Here is a 22,035-nt window from a genome sequence, read left to right as displayed (position 1 = left end):
GATGCTCAAGATGACTGCCAGTGGCTTAAATGCAACCAAGCACATCACTGCCTTTGCAAATCTTTTGAAACTACAGACAAAATTTTTCCTTTATGCTGTTACATATGTTGATGAGGGCAATTGGTTCTCTCATTGTTTGCTACATATAAAGACATTCCAAATCAACTGCATGTAATTATAAATGTAGTTCATTTGACTAAGAATAATACCTTTGTCCACAATGTTCTTCACTTCTTCCTCACATTCATGAAGATTAAGAGCGAGGAGGTCAGATAGGGTGGTGCTTTCATCCATCACAAAACGTACCTTTGAATAAATAAAAACAATTTTCAAATAAAAATTCTGAGGACAGAATCTGTAACTTTCCTTACACAGATGTTTTTTCTATAAGTTGCAAATTCTATATGGGTGATCATCATAAAGTTTTTAGGGCTATTACACACTATTCTAAATAAATTGTTAGATAAAATAAAAACTGTGGCACAACTGAACTATGTTCAAACATACAAGAAGCTCTTACGTATTGTTGTTGTTGTTGTTGTGGTCTTCAGTCCTGAGACTGGTTTGATGCAGCTCTCCATGCTACTCTATCCTGTGCAAGCTTCTTCATCTCCCAGTACCTACTACAACCTACATCCTTCTGAATCTGCTTAGTGTATTCATCTCTTGGTCTCCCTCTACGATTTTTACCCTCCATGCTGCCCTCCAATGCTAAATTTGTGATCCCTTGATGCCTCAAAACATGTCCTACCAACCGATCCCTTCTTCTAGTCAAGTTGTGCCACAAACTTCTCTTCTCCCCAATCCTATTCAATACCTCCTCATTAGTTACGTGATCTACGCACCTTATCTTCAGCATTCTTCTGTAGCACCACATTTCAAAAGCTTCTATTCTCTTCTTGTCCAAACTAGTTATCGTCCATGTTTCACTTCCATATATGGCTACACTCCATACAAATACTTTCAGAAACGACTTCCTGACACTTAAATCTATACTCGATGTTAACAAATGTCTCTTCTTCAGAAACGATTTCCTTGCCATTGCCAGTCTACATTTTATATCCTCTCTACTTCGACCATCATCAGTTATTTCACTCCCCAAATAGCAAAACTCCTTTACTACTTTAAGTGTCTCATTTCCTAAACTAATTCCCTCAGCATCACCCGATTTAATTTGACTACATACCATTATCTTCGTTTTGCTTTTGTTGATGTTCATCTTATATCCTCCTTTCAAGACACTGTCCATTCCGATCAACTGCTCTTCCAAGTCCTTTGCTGTCTCTGACAGAATTACAATGTCATCGGCGAACCTCAAAGTTTTTACTTCTTCTCCATGAATTTTAATACCTACTCCGAATTTTTCTTTTGTTTCCTTTACTGCTTGCTCAATATACAGATTGAATAACATCGGGGAGAGGCTACAACCCTGTCTCACTCCTTTCCCAACCACTGCTTCCCTTTCATGCCCCTCGACTCTTATAACTGCCATCTGATTTCTGTACAAATTGTAAATAGCCTTTCGCTCCCTGTATTTTATACCTGCCACCTTCAGAATTTGAAAGAGAGTATTCCAGTTAACATTGTCAAAAGCTTTCTCTAAGTATACAAATGCTAGAAACGTAGATTTGCCTTTTCTTAATCTTTCTTCTAAGATAAGTCGTAAGGTTAGTATTACCTCACGTGTTCCAACATTTCTATGGAATCCAAACTGATCTTCCCTGAGGTCCACTTCTGCCAGTTTTTCCATTCGTCTGTAAAGAATTCGCGTTAGTATTTTGCAGCTGTGGCTTATTAAACTGATTGTTCGGTAATTTTCACATCTGTCAACACCTGCTTTCCTTGGGATTGGAATTATTATATTCTTCTTGAAGTCTGAGGGTATTTCGCCTGTCTCATACATCTTGCTCACCAGATGGTAGAGTTTTGTCAGGACTGGCTCTCCCAAGGCTGTCATTAGTTCTAATGGAATGTTGTCTACTCCCGGGGCCCTGCTTCGACTCAGGTCTCTCAGTGCTCTGTCAAACTCTTCACGCAGTATCTTATCTCCCATTTCGTCTTCATCTACATCCTCTTCCATTTCCATAATATTGTCCTCAAGTACATCGCCCTTGTATAAACCCTCTATATACTCCTTCCACCTTTCTGCCTTCCCTTCTTTGCTTTGAACTGGGTTGCCATCTGAGCTCTTGATATTCATACAAGTGGTTCTCTTCTCTCCAAAGGTCTCTTTAATTTTTCTGTAGGCAGTATCTATCTTACCCCTAGTGAGACAAGCCTCTACATCCTTACATTTGTCCTCTAGCCATCCCTGCTTAGCCATTTTGCACTTCCTGTTGATCTCATTTTTGAGACGTTTGTATTCCTTTTTGCCTGCTTCATTTACTGCATTTTTATATTTTCTCCTTTCATCAATTAAATTCAATTCTGTTACCCAAGGATTTCTATTAGCCCCCGCCTTTTTACCTACTTGATCGTCTGCTGCCTTCACTACTTCATCTCTCAGAGCTACCCATTCTTCTTCTACTGTATTTCTTTCCCCAATTCCTGTCAATTGTTCCCTTATGCTCTCCCTGAAACTCTCTACAACCTCTGGTTCTTTCAGTTTATCCAGGCCCCATCTCCTTAGATTCCCACCTTTTTGCAGTTTCTTCAGTTTCAATCTGCAGTTCATAAGCAATAGATTGTGGTCAGAATCCACATCTGCCCCTGGAAATGTCTTACAATTTAAAACCTGGTTCCTAAATCTCTGTCTTACCATTATATAATCTATCTGATACCTTTTAGTATCTCCAGGATTCTTCCATGTATACAACCTTCTTTTATGATTCTTGAACCAAGTGTTAGCTATGATTAAGTTATGCTCTGTGCAAAATTCTACAAGGCGGCTTCCTCTTTCATTTCTTCCCCCCAATCCATAGTCACCTACTATGTTTCCTTCTCTCCCTTTTCCTACTGACGAATTCCAGTCACCCATGACTATTAAATTTTCATCTCCCTTCACCACCTGAATAATTTCTTTTATCTCGTCATACATTTAATCTATTTCTTCATCATCTGAAGAGCTAGTTGGCATATAAACTTGTACTACTGTAGTAGGCATGGGCTTTGTGTCTATCTTGGCCACAGTAATGTGTTCACTTTGCTGTTTGTAGTAGCTAACCTGCACTCCTATTTTTTTATTCATTATTAAACCTACTCCTGCATTACCCCTATTTGATATTGTATTTATAACCCTGTAATCACCTGACCAAAAGTCTTGTTCCTCCTGCAACTTCACTAATTCCCACTACATCTAACTTTAACCTATCCATTTCCCTTTTTAAATTTTCTAACCTACCTGCCTGATTAAGGGAACTGACATTCCACGCTCCGATCCGTAGAACGCCAGTTTTCTTTCTCCTGATAACGACGTCCTCTTGAGTAGTCCCCGCCCGGAGATCCGAATGGGGAACTATTTTACCTCCAGAATATTTTACCCAAGAGGACGCCATCATCATTTAGTCATACAGTAAGGCTGCATGTCCTCGGGAAAAATTACGGCTGTAGTTTCCCCTTGCTTTGAGCAGTACCAGCACAGCAAGGCCGTTTACGTATTACCAGCAGAAATTTTGACAGAGTTAGCAATCACTTAATTGAGTTTAGATCATTCTTGGGTTTTTGTGCAACTGAATTTCATTACAGCTTCCCTATTTTATTTATCTTTCACAGAACTCGATAAAATAACCATTTTTGTGAAGCTGAGATCCGTTTTTAAGTATTTATACTGCTAATAAGAATGAGTTTTTAACAGGTACACATACTAACATTAAAAGTTCAAAATTTCCTGTATGCTACCAACCAACCTTCATATACGTAAGGTATAATAGTACTATTTGATTGCCATTACATGTACTATTGATTCCATCCCATATAAAAGTGGCTTCATGAGTAGACAGAATAACATTTCAACTGACATGTAACCAGTGACATAATTCAAGTCACACGGCACTGTCTTCACTGTGGAGATGCTGCTTGCATTGTAGATAAAATCACTATAAGCCTTCAAGACATAATGTTGACCATACACAAATTTCTTGGGATCGAGATGTGAAGAAAGTCATCCTCAGCTAGCTGTATGACTCTGCTGAATGATGTTAATATGATGTTGCTGTTTTGGTCTGTTATTGGAAAACTCTTTGTTTACATGAAACATGCACAATGAAGGCTACCACTTTCACACAACACATTAAATAAAAAAAATAACAAAAACAAAAAAAAAATTACACAAAAAAGTGCTCTAAGAAATTTGATGATCTGGAATGTCACAAGCACCAATGGTACTCTTTTAACAGATACAAGACAATTACAACTGCAGAAGGTACAAGCATACATCATGTTTTCATACAATGGATTACTGAAATTCTTGTGGCATTTTTAAAATTCACTTGTACAATGAAATACTAACCCGATGTACTTGTGATTCCTAACAGTCATAGAATTACAAAAAGCAATAATAAGCAGAAATTCCAAGGTAAAGTTCCCTGAACGCAACAATATTCAGAGCATAGATGCATGAAGCAATGAGATTAGAAGGAAAAGTGAGAAACTATTCAGAACAGAAATTCTGTCTACATACAAATTATTGGTCTGACTGAGCACTTTTGTCACTTCTTCGGGTATGGACCATTCCTCTTTGGCTCCCTGTACACAATGTTTTTCTAATGAGTGGCAGAGATAATCATCTACTGTGTATTTAGATGGTTCATATCCCTCTTTCAACAAGTGTTACTGCAATGGCCTCTTTTCCTTTTCCTGTCTTAAATGCCATATCGCACCGTATATCATAGTGAATCCATCAATATCAAATACGTTGCTTAATTTTTCATAAAATGAAATGCTATCCATTACTTAATTCTTACAAAAATATGAAAAGGGTGCACTGATAGTCATGAAACAGAAGAGAAGCTTGCAGATGGATGTGTCTGAAAGCGCGTGGAGAACCTCTGCCAGATAATCTCTGCAGCCCATAACCAGCTGCCACACATGTTCTCTACAAGCCCTAACACAGTGATCCCTTTCCAGAAATCCAGAAGGATCTCCAGCCCCCTTCTCAAAAACCTGGGTCCACCACGTACCTGTCCTCTGAGTCTTATATCTCTGCTCACTCATACCATGAGAAACAGAAGCGTCAACTTCAGGATATTAGGATAATTTTAGAAAAGTGTAGTCAAATCTAAAGGAAGCTGCATATAGAATATTACTTAAACCCATTCTTAAATACTGCTTGAATGTTTGGGATCCCCACCAGGTCAGATTACAGGAAGACACTGAAGAATTTCAGATGCATGCTGCTAGATTTGATATCGGTACGTTAAGGCAACTCAAGAGTGTTATGAATATGCTTTGTGAACTCAAGATGCAAACTCCTGGAACAGGGTGTATATGCCGACAAGGAAACAAATTTTCGGATTTCCTGGTTAAAAATACACTTTCTCTCGGGTGAAAATACACTTTTTCCTTGGTAACTGACAGTATATTTTCCCTCAGAACTTTAAAATTTATCAATCCTTTGAAATGTTATGGTTTTATACAGTGGCGTAGAATTTCCCGGCACTTAAGGGGAGGGGGGGGGGGGGGGGGAACACATTGTGGAAAGATCTTTGATGTGCATCATCTACGTTGCATATTTTCATATTACAAAAGTATAAATTCAAATTCCATCGGACACTGCATGTTACTTTCCGAAGCATTGAAATCAAGATTGTCCAAACATAAAATATTCTGATTAATTTCTAATTTTAAAAGTATTAGATTATCTTACATACTTCTAAAAAGTCTCAAATATTCTCAGCAATAATCCACAAAGCATAGTCTATCAGCCATGACTGCATTCAGAGGCCACTATATGGATCATTAGATAATATGAGGAAGGTGTAGTCAGCTTAAAACTTAGTTATATCACTTCAAATCATACTATTCCTGTCATTTACTTTCAGGTAATGTGTGCATTTTTCTAGATATCAATGAAAAAAGTTCTACTATAAATAAGACTTGGTTGCTTCAGAGTTCTAATAAAATAAACATGATTTTCTTTCAAGGATGGTTCAATAAGTCTGGTAAAAAAGCAAGAAAAAATCATGGTTTCGTAAACAAGTCACCTTACATCTCAACAGTGTCTCCGTTGTAGGATATACACTTGGACCAGTGATCCACCAGCATTTTCATCCCATCACAAAAGCAGGTTCTGTCAAACTCAATGACTGTAGCTATCACACCCACATTTGATGAACATTTTTTCCCAGCAAACCAAAGTTTCAAGTAAGGGAACAGGAAGAACTCACTTGGGGCTAAGTCTGGTGTATAGGGAAGATGAGGAACCAATTCAAAGCCCAATTCATGTACTTTCATCACTGTTATCACTGATGTGTGGGATGGTGCATTATCCCGGTGAAGGAACACTTTTTTGCATACCAACTTTCAACTTTTTTTCAGGCAACGCAAGTTTTAAATGATCCAACAGTGAAGTGTAATAGGGTCCGGTTGCGGTTCTGCCTTTTTCCAAGCAATCTGAGAAGATTATTTATTAAGAATCCCAAAAAACAGTGGCCTTCACCTTACCATACAACAAAATGTTCTTTGTGTTCTTCAGTGCACTTTCATGAGCCTTTGTCCACTGTTTTGGCTGCTGTTGAGACTCTGGTGAGTAATGATGGACCTGGTTTTCATCAACAGTCACAAATTGGTGCAAAACTCTTGCAAATTGTAATTAAATTCGCCAGACATTATATTGAAATATTTTGCCGGATACGCTTTTGGTCGACTGTGAACAGTCGCATCACCCACCTACTTTAAAGCCAGTTCTCCAAGCAGAATATAACGCATTCACTCAGCTGAGATGCATGTAGTCTCTGCAATCTCACGAATTTTTATTTGGCTCTCCTCCATTACCATATCATGGATTATGTCAATGGCTTCCTTCATGGTGACCTCAACTGAACAACCAGAGCACACTTTGCCTTCGGTGCTTGTCCAACCACATTTAAATTCGTTAATCCCAAAGAAAATGGTCCTCAGTGGTGATGCAGAGTCTATGTGAACTTCATCTATTTCTATTTTGATTTGTGCAGCAATCCAATCCTTCAAATGAGAATGTTTAGTAACAGCACAAAACACAGTTTTCTACATTTTCAATAGAAGTCAACACACTGATTAATTCAGATAGCATCAACAATGAACGGCATACTGTACATTGTTGAAATTCTTTATACGGCCCTTGAAAGAATCAAGCTTACTAACTATGAAAGTGAGACAAAAAGAAGTGTTCCATTCTTTCGTGGAAATTTACCAGGCTTATCAAACCACCCTTGTTTTTGCACATACATATTCATGAAAATGATGATGTCTTTGGTGTGTGCATTTGTATACAAATTCATGCATGCAAAAACAATGCACAAGGAATATTGTACATATGAACCTGCATTATTTCTCATCACAAATAATAATGGCATGAATAAGAATTAATAACATAACTTAGAAAGCCATGAATGAATGTAATTCACTTGGACAATAAATGACATGCCAATTACTGTAATGGTGTAACTATGTTTGTAACACAAGTAAATACTTTTAATATAGCCATGTGCTTTAATAAGTTTATTTTTAAGTTGTACCTATTGTACTAATATTTAATTTATTTCATTAACATGACTCATCATCAGATGTGACAAAATAGATTTAATTAAACCAATAAGCATTTTAAAACTATTCTGGTTAGAAATAAATTTATTTTGGGCACTGGACAGAACTGTCATAAGAAAGGGAAACTATTATTAATGTTTCAGTGTATCACAAACATACCACATTTGGAAATTTCAGCAAGCAAATGGTGGACATTGTTAGTGTGTTTAAAAAAAAAAAAAAATCAGGTGTAACAACTTTTTTGAGCAGAGTAGTACTTACAGTGACTTCAGGTGGCAATGCAGCTAAGCTCTGCATCATCAAGTGCACACACACACGAAATCGCCCAGTCAGAATTGCATAGCAAAGGACAGAGAAGAAGTCACTATATCATTTCTATTATATTTTCTTGTCTATAAAAGCATGTTTCTTTGCATACTAGTGAAGGAACATACATTAAACATCACACACATTAATTTTGGAAAAAAATGATACAAGGGGAAGGAATGCAAAGAAATGAAAATCTATTTACTGAATTTATGAGACGGAAAATTCCAACTTTAGTTTTCAATCCTTGATTCCCGGAGGAAATAATTAGAACACTAATACCGTAACTTACAAGATCAATTATAGTCAGTTTTTGTAAATTAGATCTGTTTTGAGGCAATATGAAAGGTCAAGGTGTAGTAACACTGTTCATGTTTACGTCGCACTTCACTTAGCGTAGAACGGGACTGTGTCCTAGGCATGCCCGATGTTAACTGACTGGGCACGGCCTGTGCTGCTGGAGTTGTTCTTGTTGTTGTTGTTGTTATGCCGGCAAAGGTTGCGTCCGACTTCTCGCGTGCCCTCCGGTGGATGGGACTCTACTTGCGACAACTACCGTCTGTGACGCGCTGTGCCAATGTGCACCTCCCGCGATCTTTCTGGTGGCTACTATACTCCTCCTCCTTCGGGGGGAAAGCCACTGTGATCCACTGCATCTGAAGGTGGAGCGTCGGGCAGGAGCGATGACCTCCACATCCATTGGATGGCCGGAGTCGAGGGGATCTGCCAACCCTCGAGCCGGAACCTTCGAATACGGCTGGAATTGACCCACACGAAGAGGCCCCCGTCGTCCCACAACCGGAGCCCGGGACAGAATGGGCGACAAGCTGTCGAACTCCGGATCCTGTTCCACCGTGGGAGGGGCAAGACCCAGTGGCTGGGATGAAGGGGAAGGGACGACCACAGGTGAACCAGCCTCCTGAGAAACCGGGCCTGCTAGGGGGGCCGGCTCTCGCTGGGGCATCTCGAACGATGGCGATGCCGGTGCTGGAGCTACTGGAGGCTGCCAAGGCTGAGAACCATCGCAGTTCGGCAGAGTCACAGTGGGGAGAGGAGGTAACGTCCCCTGTGAAACCAACACCGGTGCCGGCAATGGGGAAGCCGGTGTCCAAGAGGTCGGAGGGTGGGTGCCCGAACGTGGACATAGCTGATTTTGGTGATGACGTACCACCCGGTCCCCCGCCTGTAAAGTATAGAGCCGGCGGCCATTTCGGCACAGGACCACCGCCGGTATCCAACGTGGATTGCGACCAAACCCACGGGCCCAGACCGACATACCCAGAGGAAAGCCAGGTACTCCATCTTGTGAAGACTGGCGAGGACCAGGCCGGAGGAGGTGCAGCAGAGTCCTAGGTTGACGCCCATGGAGGAGCTCTGCGAGGCTGCATTCTCCCATTGGTGTGGTCCGGTATGCCGTCAAGAAAAACGTCACTGCTTCCTCCGCAGGAAATTCGTGCACATACTTTTTCATCTGCGTCTTAAATGTGCGCACCATGCGCTCGGCTTCCCCATTCAATTGTGGATGGAAGGGGGGAGAGCAAACGTGCCGAATACCGAAGCGCCTACAAAAATCCTGGAAGGTCTGCGAAATAAACTGTGGTCCATTGTCCGAGACCAGGGTGATTGGCAGACCTTCCACAGAAAAGAGTTTTGCTAGTGCCTGGATTGCAACTTCTGAAGTGGTTGAGGAGCAGCGAACCACATATGGGAATCGGGAATAAGCATCAATGACAATGAGCCAAAAGCCATTGAGAAACGGGCCCGCAAAGTCGATGTGAACACGTTCCCATGCTTGGGTTGCTGGCAGCCATGAAGAGAACGCTGCCCTGGGAGATGCTTGTTGGCTCGCACACTGGGAACAGGCGGCCACCAAATGCTCAATTTCTCTGTCAATACCAGGCCAGTACACATATCTGCGAGCCAAGGTTTTAGTACGGGAAACACCCCAGTGCCCCGCATGTAATAACGTGAGGACCTCCCTTCGTAAACTTGCAGGAACAACCACGTGAGGAGCTGTATCATCGGTAGCCAGAAGGAGAACTCCTTCCAAGACTGAGAGGCAGTCTCGTAGAAGAAAATAATTACGAAGAGGGTCCGAGGCCCGGCCCGGAGGGCGGGATGACCACTCCTGCTGAATGAGGCGAACTACTTGCCGGAGAACCGGGTCAGCTGCCGTTTCCCTGGCGACTCGAGAACTAGTGATCGGGAAGCCATCAACCGCTTGGCAGGACGCCACATCCAAATGAAAACACATAATCTCCTCTCGATCGAACGTAGGATCCGGGCCCACCGGAAGACGGGAAAGAGCGTCGGCGTTGGCATGCTGTCCTGTAGGGCGAAAATGAATGTCATAATGGTACTTAGAGAGGAACAAGGACCAGCGCTGTAGTCTGTGGGCCGCCCTATCCGGAATCTGAGAGGTGGGGCCAAATAACGATATTAACGGCTTATGGTCAGTGATTAACTGAAACTTCGTGCCATACAAGAAAGGGTGAAACTTGGTAACAGCATAGACAATGGCCAAAGCCTCTTTTTCCACCTGGGAGTAATGGGCCTGTGCGGGACTAAGCGTTTTAGACGCAAACGCCAGTGGTTGCTCGGAACCATCTGCATTGCGATGGGCCAGGACCGCCCCCACCCCATACTGCGAAGCATCTGTAGCCAGGACCAACGGCTTATGGGGATCAAAAGTAGCCAAACAAGGGGCTGACGTGAGGAGGCCCTTCAATGAGGTGAATGCTCGCTCGCATGCAGGCGTCCAATCAAAAGGAACACCCTTGTGAAGAAGGCAGTGCAGGGGGTGGGCTATAGTGGAAGCCCTGGGAATGAACCGGTGGTAATAGGCTATCTTGCCTAAAAAAGCTTGTAACTCTTTCAGCGAAGCGGGCCGAGGAAGGTTGACGATACCTTGGACCAAACTTCCTAGTGGCTGGATGCCGTGCCCAGAGATGGTGTAGCCCACATACTCAATGGATGGTTGAAAGAAGGTTGACTTATGCAGGTTGCAACACAAGCCCACAGACCTGAATTTGAGAAAGAGGGCGCGAAGGTTGTGCAAGTGTTCCTTGATGCTGCGGCCTGTGACAATTATGTCATCCAGGTAATTAATACAATGAGGAATTGCCGACGTGACATGCTCAAGATAACGCTGGAATATCGCCGGGGCACTGGATATTCCAAAGGCCAACCGCTGGTATTGGTAAAGGCCAAACGGGGCATTGACGACTGCCAACCGTTTGGAGTCCTCATCAAGTGGTATCTGATGATAAGCCTCCGACAGATCGATTTTCGAAAAATATTGGCCTCCCGCCACGGAGGAGAACAATTCATCAGCACGAGGCAAAGGATAGGTGGCCTTGAAATCACCACAAAGACGTAAATTTCCCGAGGGCTTCCTTACAATAACGAGGGGCGAAGCCCACTCACTGGAAGAAATGGGAAGAACGACCCCTAGGGCTGTCAGCCGGTCTAGCTCTTCCTTTACCTGAGGGCGGAGAGCCAAGGGGATCTGCCTCGCGCGTAGAAAACGCGGGCGAGCCGACGCCTTCAACGTTAAGTGAGCTTCAAAATCTGAAACACGCCCCAGGCCCTCCTCAAAAATATCTGGAAAGTCGGAGATCAAAGATTCCAATGATTGATAGGGAACGTCTTCGGAGACCAACTGTATGGTGTCAGCGATAGAAAAACCGAAAGCTTGAAAGGCATCCAGGCCAAAAAGGTTAGCTGAGCTCGCATCACTGACAACAATAAAAGTAATAGGCCGAGTGACTGATTTGTAAGTCACGTCGGTAGTGAATTGACCCAGTAGGGGAATGAACTGTTTACCATAACCGTGTAGATGCCGGTAAACTGGCGCCAACGGGGGCGATCCAAGGTCGGAATAAGTTTGTGCATTCAACAATGAAACTGCCGCGCCCGTATCGACTTGCAGTTGTAACCGGCGCGACCGAACCGACACCTCGATAAAGAGTTTGCGTGCCGATGCGTCGGGAGCCTGGCCCGATGAAACTTCCTGAATGTCAACGTACTTCCTGAATGTCAACGTCCATGTCCTCTGTACCTGCTTCCTTCGATTCTTTTGAGGCTGAGTGGCAAACTTTAGCAATGTGACCTTTTCTATTACATTTGCGACAAACGGCCCAACGCTGGGGGCACTCTGACCGATCATGATGTATATAGCACGACGCACAGGACAGCAACAGGGGCCGGCGGCCGGAATTCTGATTACGCGCCGTGCGGGAGCGGCCGTAACGGCCGGATTGTACCGCTCGCACGTCGTCCACCCCTGACACAGTGGACGCGGCCGAGCCGCTCTGAACCTCCGCGACGTCGCACCACGCTTCCAGCTGTTGACCTGCTGTGTGAGAGACTTCATACGATTGAGCAATGGACAGGACTTCCTCGAGGGAAGGGTTTTCTAACTGCAGGGCCCTTTGCCGGACCTCCCTATCAGGGGCCAAATGAACAATGACGTCGCGTCCATAACGTGGGCGTACGACTCTCACGACTGCTCCGTGACAAAATGACACTTGCGACTAAGACCGTGCAGGGTAGCGGCCCACGCCCGGTAAGACTGATGGGGCTGTTTCTTGCATTGATAGAACTCGACCCTAGCCGTCACAACATGCGTGCGGCGGCAATAATATGAAGACAGCAATGAACACAATGCGTCAAAAGACAAGGACGAGGGTTCCTGCAACGGCGCTAGCTGCTGCAAAACTTGATACAGCGAGGGAGATATCCAAGACAAGAAGAGAGCATGACATACCTCCGCATCGGCAACATGAAACGCCTGGAAATGCTGCCGAAGGCGATGATCATATGCATCCCAATCCTCTGCCGTCTCGTCATACGGGGGAAAGGGAGGAGGGAACGGCACCGGAGCAGACGGCGTGGAGAGCAACGCCGGAAGCACTTGTTTCATGGTGGCCATGAGTCCCGTCTGCTGCGCAACCAAAACTCGCACCAAATCCTCCATGCCGTGGAGAAGCTGCGAAACCGGAACAACGACGCAACACGCGTCGCCAATTGTGTAGTAACACTGTTCACGTTTACGTCGCACTTCACTTAGCGTAGAACGGGACTGTGTCCTAGGCATGCCCGATGTTAACTGACTGGGCACGGCCCGTGCTGCCGGAGTTGTTGTTGTTGTTGTTGTTGTTATGCCGGCAGAGGTCGCGTCCGACTTCTCGCGTGCCCTCTGGTGGATGGGACTCTACTTGCGACAACTACCGTCTGTCACCCGCCGTGCCAATGTGCGCCTCCCGCGATCTTTCTGGTGGCTACTACACAAGGTCTTTGTCAGACGGCTTAATGAAGTAAGCTTGCATACCTCCCCAGCATAACCCAAACATCTGAAGTTAGCCTAAAGGAACAACAACATTACGGTGGCAACTAAACGGTAAATGATGTAATTTTTGGTCGAGCCACAGAAATAAATTCAGAGATATAGAACAAAATTCCAGGGTATACTGTCTTAGAAACAAAAGTGAATTATAAACTACAGTGGGGAAATATGATAGGCTAATTTTCATAGTAACCACATAAAATAGTGTCATTCAGAATAAATATAACTGAAAAAAAAATCATAAAATGAATTAAGCGAGACAGTAACTGTTACGTTATACATCAGAGCAGGACTATAACCAAATAAAGCTCACAATTTCTAGCACTGTCGCCAGAACTGATCATGGTCCTTTGGTTCTGAGTCAAGTGCAAGGACTGAAGCAGACACTTTGAGACTTCCATGACAAGCTAGTCTGTGACTTTCTGGACTTGTGCCATGGGGCAGTAGGGCCCCCTAAATGGGCCAGGTGTGTACTATACATGAGAGGCTGTTACTCAGGTAACTGACTGTGTGTGGGGTGAACATAAGGTTTTACTTATATCAGGTGACTCCCCATCCAATCCAGATAACAATAGCTGTAGAAAAACCAGAAATATCAATGTAGTGTTGAAACAAATGCCTCCCACAGATGAAAGTATTAAAATCCTAATGGTAAACTGCCAAAGCATTCACAAAAAAGTGAGAGTTTGAAGCACTCATGAAATGAAGTGAAACTCTTATAATACTAGGTACAGAAAGCTGGTTGAAACAAGAAATTGCTAGCAGTGAGACTTTTGGGGAAAATTTAAGACTATACTGAAAGGATAGGAAAATGGGAAATGCAGATGGTCTATTTGTCACAGTAGACATGAAACTCAAATCCACTGGGGTAGAAATAAGCTCCATATGGCATTGTTTGGGCAAGACTCAGTATCAGGGGAGGGAATTAAATGATAGTTGGATCCTTCTATTGCCCTCCTGACTCATCTTTGATGTAACAGAAAACTTTAAAGAAAACCTCCATCCACTTGTGTGTAAGTTCCCCAATCATACTGTAACCATCAGCAGAGACTTTCTTTAATCATCCAACAATTAACTGGGAAAATTAGTTTTGTTAACACTGGGTGTAACAAGATATCCTGTGAAAAATTTACTAAATGCCTTCTCTGAAAGCTACCTAGAACATACTGTTAGGAACCCCATTCATGATAGAAATATATTGGATCTAATGACAACAAATAGACCTGACCTCTTTGAGGATGTCCACATCGAAACCAGTATCAGTGACCATGGACACAGTTGTGACAACAATGATTACCAAAGTATGAAGGACAACTAAAACAAGCAGAAAGATATTATATGTTCAGTAAACTAGACAAAAAATCAGTAGTGTCATATTTCAGTGAGGAATTGAAATGTTCAGCACAGGGCAGGATCATGTAGAGGAACTATGGCTCAATTTTAAAAGAATAGTTGACAGTGCACTGGACAGGTATGTACACAGTAGAACAGTTAACAATGGGAGGGAACCTCCATAGTATAAAGTCACTGTAAAGAATCTTCTAAGGAAACAGAGATTACTGCATAATAGGTAGAAAACAAAGTGTAGGGCTATAGATAAAGAAATACTGAATGAAATGCATTTGGCTGATTCCTTCAATGACTACCATCACAGAATACTGTCAAATGATCTTTCACAGAACCCAAAAAAATTCTGGCCATATGCAAAGGTTGTTAGTGACACCAAAGTTAGTGTCCAGTCCCTAGTGAATAAGACAGGATTTGCAATTTGGGGTAGCAAGGCAAAAGCTAAAATGCTTAACTCCATTTTCAAATGTTTTTTACAATGGAAAACCAAGGAGAGAATTGCCCCAATTTAATCCTCATACCACTAACAAGATCAATGAAATAAGTACTAGTGTCAGTTGTGTTGAGAAACAGTTAAAAATCATTAAAATTGAACAAAGCTCCAGTGCCAGTAGGATTCTGTGTCAGATTCTATACTGAATTTGCGGATGAGTTAGCACCTCTTCTGACTTTAATCTATGATAGGTACCTTGAATAAAAAACTGTGCCCAGTTCTTGGGAAAAGACACACGTCACACCTGTCTATGGGAAGGGTAACAAAATTGATCCACAAAACTTCCATCTAATATGATTGACATAAATTTGTTGTAGAATCTTAGAACATATTCTAAGCTCAAACATAATGAGGTATCTGAACAGAATGATCTCCTGAAAGTCAAACAGCATGGATTTCAAAAACATCGATCATGTGAAACCCAACTCATTCTTTTCACACATGAGATACTGAAAGCTTTGGATCAAGACAATCAGGCAGATGCTGTATTTCTCAATTTCCAAAAATCATTTGACTCAGTAACACACCTACACTTACAGTCAAAAGTATGATCATATGGGGTATCAAGTGAAATTTGTGACTCGATAGAGGACTTTTTTGTACGGAGGATGCAACAAGTTGTCTTGGATGGAGAGTAGTTGTCAGATGTAGAAGTAACTTCAGGTTTGCCCAGGAAAGAGTGTTGGGACACTTGCTGTTCATGGTGTATATTAATGACCTTACATACAATGGCATAGTAATATCAGCCTTTTTGCAGATGATGTAATTATCTGTGATAAAGTACTATCTGAAAGAAGTGACATAAATATTCAGTCAGATCTTAATAAAATTTCAAAATAGTGCAGAGATTGGCAACTCGCTTTCAATTTTCAGAAATGTAAAATCTTGCACTTCACAAAATGAAAAAAAGTAGTATCCTATGACTATAATATCAGTCAGTCACTGCTGGATTTGGCCAACTCATACAAATACCTGGGTGTAATGCTTCATCAGGATATGAAATGGAATTATCTCATAGGTTCAGTCATGAGTAAAGCAGGTGGTAGACTTTGGCTCACTGGTAGAATGCTGGAAAAGTGCAATCAGTCTACAAAGGAGATTGCTTACAAATCACATGTGCAACAAGTTCTAGAATACTGCTCAAGTGGGTGAGACCCAAATCGTATAGGACTAACAGGGGATATTGAACGTATACAGAGAAGGGCAGCACACATGGTCACATGTTTGTTTAATCTGTGGGAGTGTGTCACAGAGATACTGAAGGAACTGAACTGCAAGACTCTTGAAGATAGACAGAAACTAACCTGAGAAAGTCTATTAACAAAGTTTCAAGAATCAGCTTTAAATGATTACCCTCGGACTATACTACAACCCCGTACGTATCGCTTGTATAGGGATCATGAGGATAAGATTACAATAATTACTGCATGCACAGAGGCATTCAAACAATCATCCTTCCCACACACCATAAGTGAATGGAACAGGAAGAAACCCTACTAGCTGGTGTAATGGGACATACTGTATTTACTCGAATCTAAGCCGCACTCGTATCTAAGCTGCACCTGAAAAATGAGACTCAAAATCAAGAAAAAAAAAATTTCCTGAATCTAAGCCGCACCTGAAATTTGAGACTCGAAATTCAAGGGGAGAGAAAAGTTTTAGGCCGCACCTACAAATCGAAACAAAGTTGGTCCATTGTAATATGAGACACAATTTAGGTCGAATGAATGACGATACAGCTACAGTAGGTTCGAGTCGTAAGCTTAGCAGTTCAGCTTTAGTGGGTAGCCTTTGCTATGTGTCACACACTCCGTCCGTATTTATGCGGGTACCTTTCCTTTTTCACGTTTGGTTTGAATTGATTACTTATTTTGCTTTTATCTGGTAAGTGCCGTTCTCTTTGTTATAGGTGTTTACGTCACTCTAAGCTGAAAATGCATTACTGTACTGTGTCATGAATTGTTTGTCGCATTCTAATATGAGTGTATACGGCCTGTCCCCGCTCGCGGCATGGCTTGTTTTCATGCGCACTACCGCCACTTACAATAAAAAAAAGAGAGGAATCATATCATTAGCAAAACAACGGCAAGAGACTGCTATTTGTTGTTACTTACACTACTGCGTTCTTTGATAATGATCAACAAGAACCAAATAATAGACTGCTTTTGATAGAAGACGTTCTGAACGAGAGTTTAGCGAAAATTTTTCTCTGTTTGAAAATCTTTGCAGACGCTTCTTCAGTACAATACATTCTGCACAGAAATTAGAGTCATCTTAGATTTAAGAATCTAATCAATTGCCGTGCTTCATTTCTGACTGTATCACTATTAGGCATAAGAATAATACGAATATAAACATGACATGATATGTATATTCTTCCGCGTTTGCTGTTGTCTCACCCTAGTTTCGTAGCTTATTAGGCAGGCAGGATTTAAATGAGATAGCAGCAAACATGAAAGAATACATGGCAAAATGTTTATATTCGTATTATTCTTATGGCAAAGAGAATACTGTATGTGATTCATGTGGTGTCACCGCCAGACACCACACTTGCTAGGTGGTAGCCTTTAAATCGGCCGCGGTCCGTTAGTATACGTCGGACCCGCGTGTCGCCACTATCAGTGATTGCAGACCGAGCGCCGCCACACGGCAGGTCTAGAGAGAGACTTCCTAGCACTCGCCCCAGTTAGACAGCCGACTTTGCTAGCGATGGTTCACTGACAAATTACGCTCTCATTTGCCGAGACGATAGTTAGCATAGCCTTCAGCTACGTCATTTACTACGACCTAGCAAGGTGCCATTACCAGTTACTATTGATGCTGTAAAACATGTACGTCAAGAGCGATGTTCACCAATTATGAATTAAAGTTAAGTATTCCAGTAGTTACGTACGTTCTTTGCTACTACAAATTCCTTGTCCTGTTCCAGACCTCACGCCAGCCTGCGTGATCTTAAATGCGTGCCTTTCGGCTTCCTGTCATAGTGGATTGGCTGTCTTGCCAATCCACAACAATTCACAATTCATAAAAGTTCCTATTAGCAACCATCTCTTCTCACAGGTAGGAAAAAATTCAGAACGTGGGGTTGGCCATATTGGCAAACATCCCAAACAGTCTTGCCAGTCGGATTTTCGTAGTATATTGAAATGCTGCTACATTCAAAGATGAACAATACGGAATTTGTATTTACTTCATTGGATAAGGTATAAAATCCAGTGGTCGAAACTCGGGGCGGAGAAGAAGGCTCGTCTTCCACCCTTATTTTTTTAATTTATTTACTGACGCGGAGGTGTTGGCGCTAGTATTTATCTTTGTTCCTGCAAAGCATGCCTATGCAGCGCTACCTATATTCGACGGCAGAAGTCACTTGTGGCGGCACCTACCAACATTTTTCAGAACTTCCGCTTACTTTGCACTCAATTCTAAGCCGCAGGCGGTTTTTTGGATTACAAAAACCGGAAAAAAAGTGCGACTTAGATTCGAGTAAATACGGTACCCTATGCCATACATCTCACAGTGGTTTGCAGAGTATAGATGTAGATGTAGAAGCTGTATTTGAGATTTACCATGACTGCAGATCGCCACTTTGAGATTTTTTTTACTCAGGGCAGGCCTCCCTGTGAAAAAAAACGATTGTCTAAAGCTAGGTAATTTGAAACCACTGTTGGCATGGCACAACCAGTCATTCCCCCCCATGGGTGAAGGGAGGCTGATTTAATTAAATCAGTCACAAATTTAATTACTTGTAGGTAAGGAGCCTTTTACCAAGATTCAATGTGTTCCGGATTTTCTTTCTTTGCATTCATATCTAACAGATATCTAGTAACAAAAACATTTCAGAAGATAAATTAATTAATGTCTGTGAAATTTGTTTAGATGTGTGCTAAAAATACTAACACGGCCTCAGCAGAAAGCTATTAAGTGATATAAATCAAAATGTCAACAATATTTGAGACAGAAAATGAATACATATGTTAGGCTGCCAAAAGTGAAAAATTTGGAGCAGGTCTCACAGATAACATTAATTTATGTTTGAAATTAAATTGCCTGAAACAAAAAATAAATAAGTGGTACAATGAACATACACTGAAGAGAAAATTTCCCTAAGCTCTAGAAAAAGGAATACATAGACCCAGAAGGAGAGTCGATTCAAATCATTTTTGTACATAACATCTCTTCTGATGAATAGCATTTCCTTATAACAGGAACCAGTATATTTTTTTCCAGTTGCACCTCCAGCCCTAAAACCTCCCTGTGTTTAGTTGAGTAAAAGATGGGTATGGTTAATGAACGTAAATGACTGCCACATAAAGGATCAGTATCTTCCCAAATTTTTCTGTAGTAATGTGGTTTATAACTGTAGATTTCCTTGTTGCATGTCACTGCAAGGGATCACAGTTATGATCCACAGAACATTCAAATAAATGCAACTACCCCAAGAGAGAAACAGGACTGAGTTAACAGTATTAATCTTTGAGTCTATTAGAACAGCTCTAAGTTTTTCTTTTTTTTTTTTGTGGTTTGTAATTACAATATGTCTTTTCTGTCTCAAATATTATTAACAATAATCTTTTTACTTTCATTATCAATAAAATAAAAAGTTTGTATGACTTTCTGCTAGTTTTAATAGCATGAGATAGTGTGGAAAGTATTGTGTGCAAATCCATAATACACAGACAGATAAAGAAGAGATAAATAAAAATGTTGGAACTGATCTTAAAAATACCAGATGGCACACAACAAAAATCCTTACTTATGACAGAAAATATGGAAGAAATATCTAATAAAAGTTTAGAATTCAATGTAAAGCTTTAAGGGAGACGTAACAATAGAGACAGGAAGAAGTAAGTTTCCGTATGAGAAAAACATATTCATTGTCAATCAAAAGAAACAACAGCAAACAGAAGGACCTTTGTTGATTTCATCAGTTGATGCCAATGCCGTTCTCGTATTGCTGGATTCTGTAGTTCACCAACTGCTCTCAGAGATGTTAGCATGTTCTTGACAGTAGCCTCAAGTGTCACATATGTATCCCATGATCGCATTTCCTTATCCAGTGCTGAAAGCAAAACTTTCATGTATCTACCTTGTTAATTACAGATATAAGATGCTATAAACTGTGTAAACGTTTCTATTCAAGCATTGTTCAATAAGGTTACAAATGTTAATGTTGACAGAAATACCTGTGTTTAAAATATTTTTTTCATATTAATGATGTAGATTATCTGCATATATTACCACTGTCCATAGCCATGAATGATAAGAAATGGACAACTGAGGAAAAAGTTGATTAATGCTTTCTCTGTTTTATAAATTGCTTACCCATAAGAATAATTTTATACCACAACTACAGGCTACTGCAAAGAAAAACCAAGGGCTGTTTTTATTGTAAACATATTAATAAAGAAAAAGATTGTTTAAAACTTGTAATTTATAAGATGAACACAAAAAAATAAAAATCTTTCTTTAAGGTGTAGAGATACAGTGTCAGACAAATTTATAGTGTATTTTTTTCTGTCTCCTCTTACAAGAAGTAGCAATGTATCACTAAATTGCAATAGCTATTAAATATGATGCAATTTTTTCACTCCTCAAAATAACATTGCACTCACGGTAGCATTTACTGGTGTTGATGTTTCATAAATAACTGATCTCTTTGTGTGCCCTATTCTGTGTGTCCGTTAGTTGATTTGAACCTAATTGACTTTCCTACATACAAGATAAAGTCTGCATAAGTTGCCCTGGAACTACTGGATGATGACAGGGGTTTTTCTCTCCATCCATGAAGCCACCTAACATGTACAACACATATACATATGTATATGTGTAGTTGTAGTCTTCAGTCAAAAGACTGGTTCAATTCAGCTCTCCTTTCTAGCTTATCCCGCACAAGCCTCACCATCTCTGCACAACTCTTGCACCCTACATCCATTTAAACTTGCTTACTGAACTCAAGCCTTGGTCTTCCTCAGTTTTTAATGGCCACAGTTCACTCCATTAACGAATTAACTATTCCTTGATGTGATATTAAATTATTTCCATTATGTATCCTATATTGTTACACAATGCAATAAACTGTAAAGTTACAAAAACTTTTCTCGAAATTGTAGGTGTTCTCTACGTATTTCGAGCTCCTGATACACTCACATCATATCACAGTTTTTGCCAAAATTGCATACATTTGCAGCAATGATAATATACACAAAAACACCATTGAGGTCACATGTTAGTGTACCATGTCTACCCAAGACTTTGTAAACATTGCTAATTTGTAGCAAAAATGTAGTGACAATAGACCAAACATTATTGCTCTCATGAGAAAGTCCTATCATGCCTATTTTGGAGTGAAACTAAGCGACATCAATAAAGCTTGGGCTCCACAGTTCATGTATATAGAAGATTTACAATGGTGGGTGGCAGGAAAGAAGAAGTAATTAAGGTTTGGCATCCTCATGGTCTGGTGGGGGAAACAGAATCATACAGACAACTGCTACTCCTGCTACTGTACGGTTACTAGTTCAGCAAGAAAAAGAAGAGTATGAGTACCCAAATAACATCCTCTCAGCAATTATTCATATTCCACATGTCCTGGATATACTTATACAACAGTTCCATAGACGTTACATATGGATTGTAGTGACGACAGAGATATTGTGTAGGAGGTGTATGACACTGACTTTGAAGTAGGCACAGATGAGAGCTCTCCTCTGTGCGATCTGGGACTGAACAAGAATGAAGCACAGTTCTTACAGTCAAGACTGCATGGAAGACATTTGTTAACAGCTGCTACATTTTACAGAAAAAGAGACTTGATTTTCACATAGCATTTTACTCAAAATGACTTGTTAGTGTACTGCATGAG

General features: G+C 41.2%; 1 protein-coding gene across 1 annotated transcript in view; it reads right to left on the bottom strand.

Moving 5' to 3' along the window:
• LOC124787768 (dynein beta chain, ciliary-like) overlaps window positions 1-22,035 on the bottom strand; it is an 834,683-nt gene that overhangs the window by 478,750 nt on the left and 333,898 nt on the right. Inside the window, exons 26-28 of the mRNA XM_047254657.1 lie at window positions 20,084-20,232; window positions 7,942-7,971; window positions 210-306 (exon numbers count right to left, since the gene is read on the bottom strand). Of these exons, the coding sequence (XP_047110613.1) occupies window positions 210-306; window positions 7,942-7,971; window positions 20,084-20,232 (276 nt within the window). The remainder of the gene's footprint in view (window positions 1-209; window positions 307-7,941; window positions 7,972-20,083; window positions 20,233-22,035) is intronic.

Source organism: Schistocerca piceifrons, chromosome 3 (assembly GCF_021461385.2).
Source record: "Schistocerca piceifrons isolate TAMUIC-IGC-003096 chromosome 3, iqSchPice1.1, whole genome shotgun sequence".
NCBI classification, from domain to species: domain Eukaryota; kingdom Metazoa; phylum Arthropoda; class Insecta; order Orthoptera; family Acrididae; genus Schistocerca; species Schistocerca piceifrons.
This window is presented reverse-complemented; position numbering and strand designations above follow the sequence as displayed.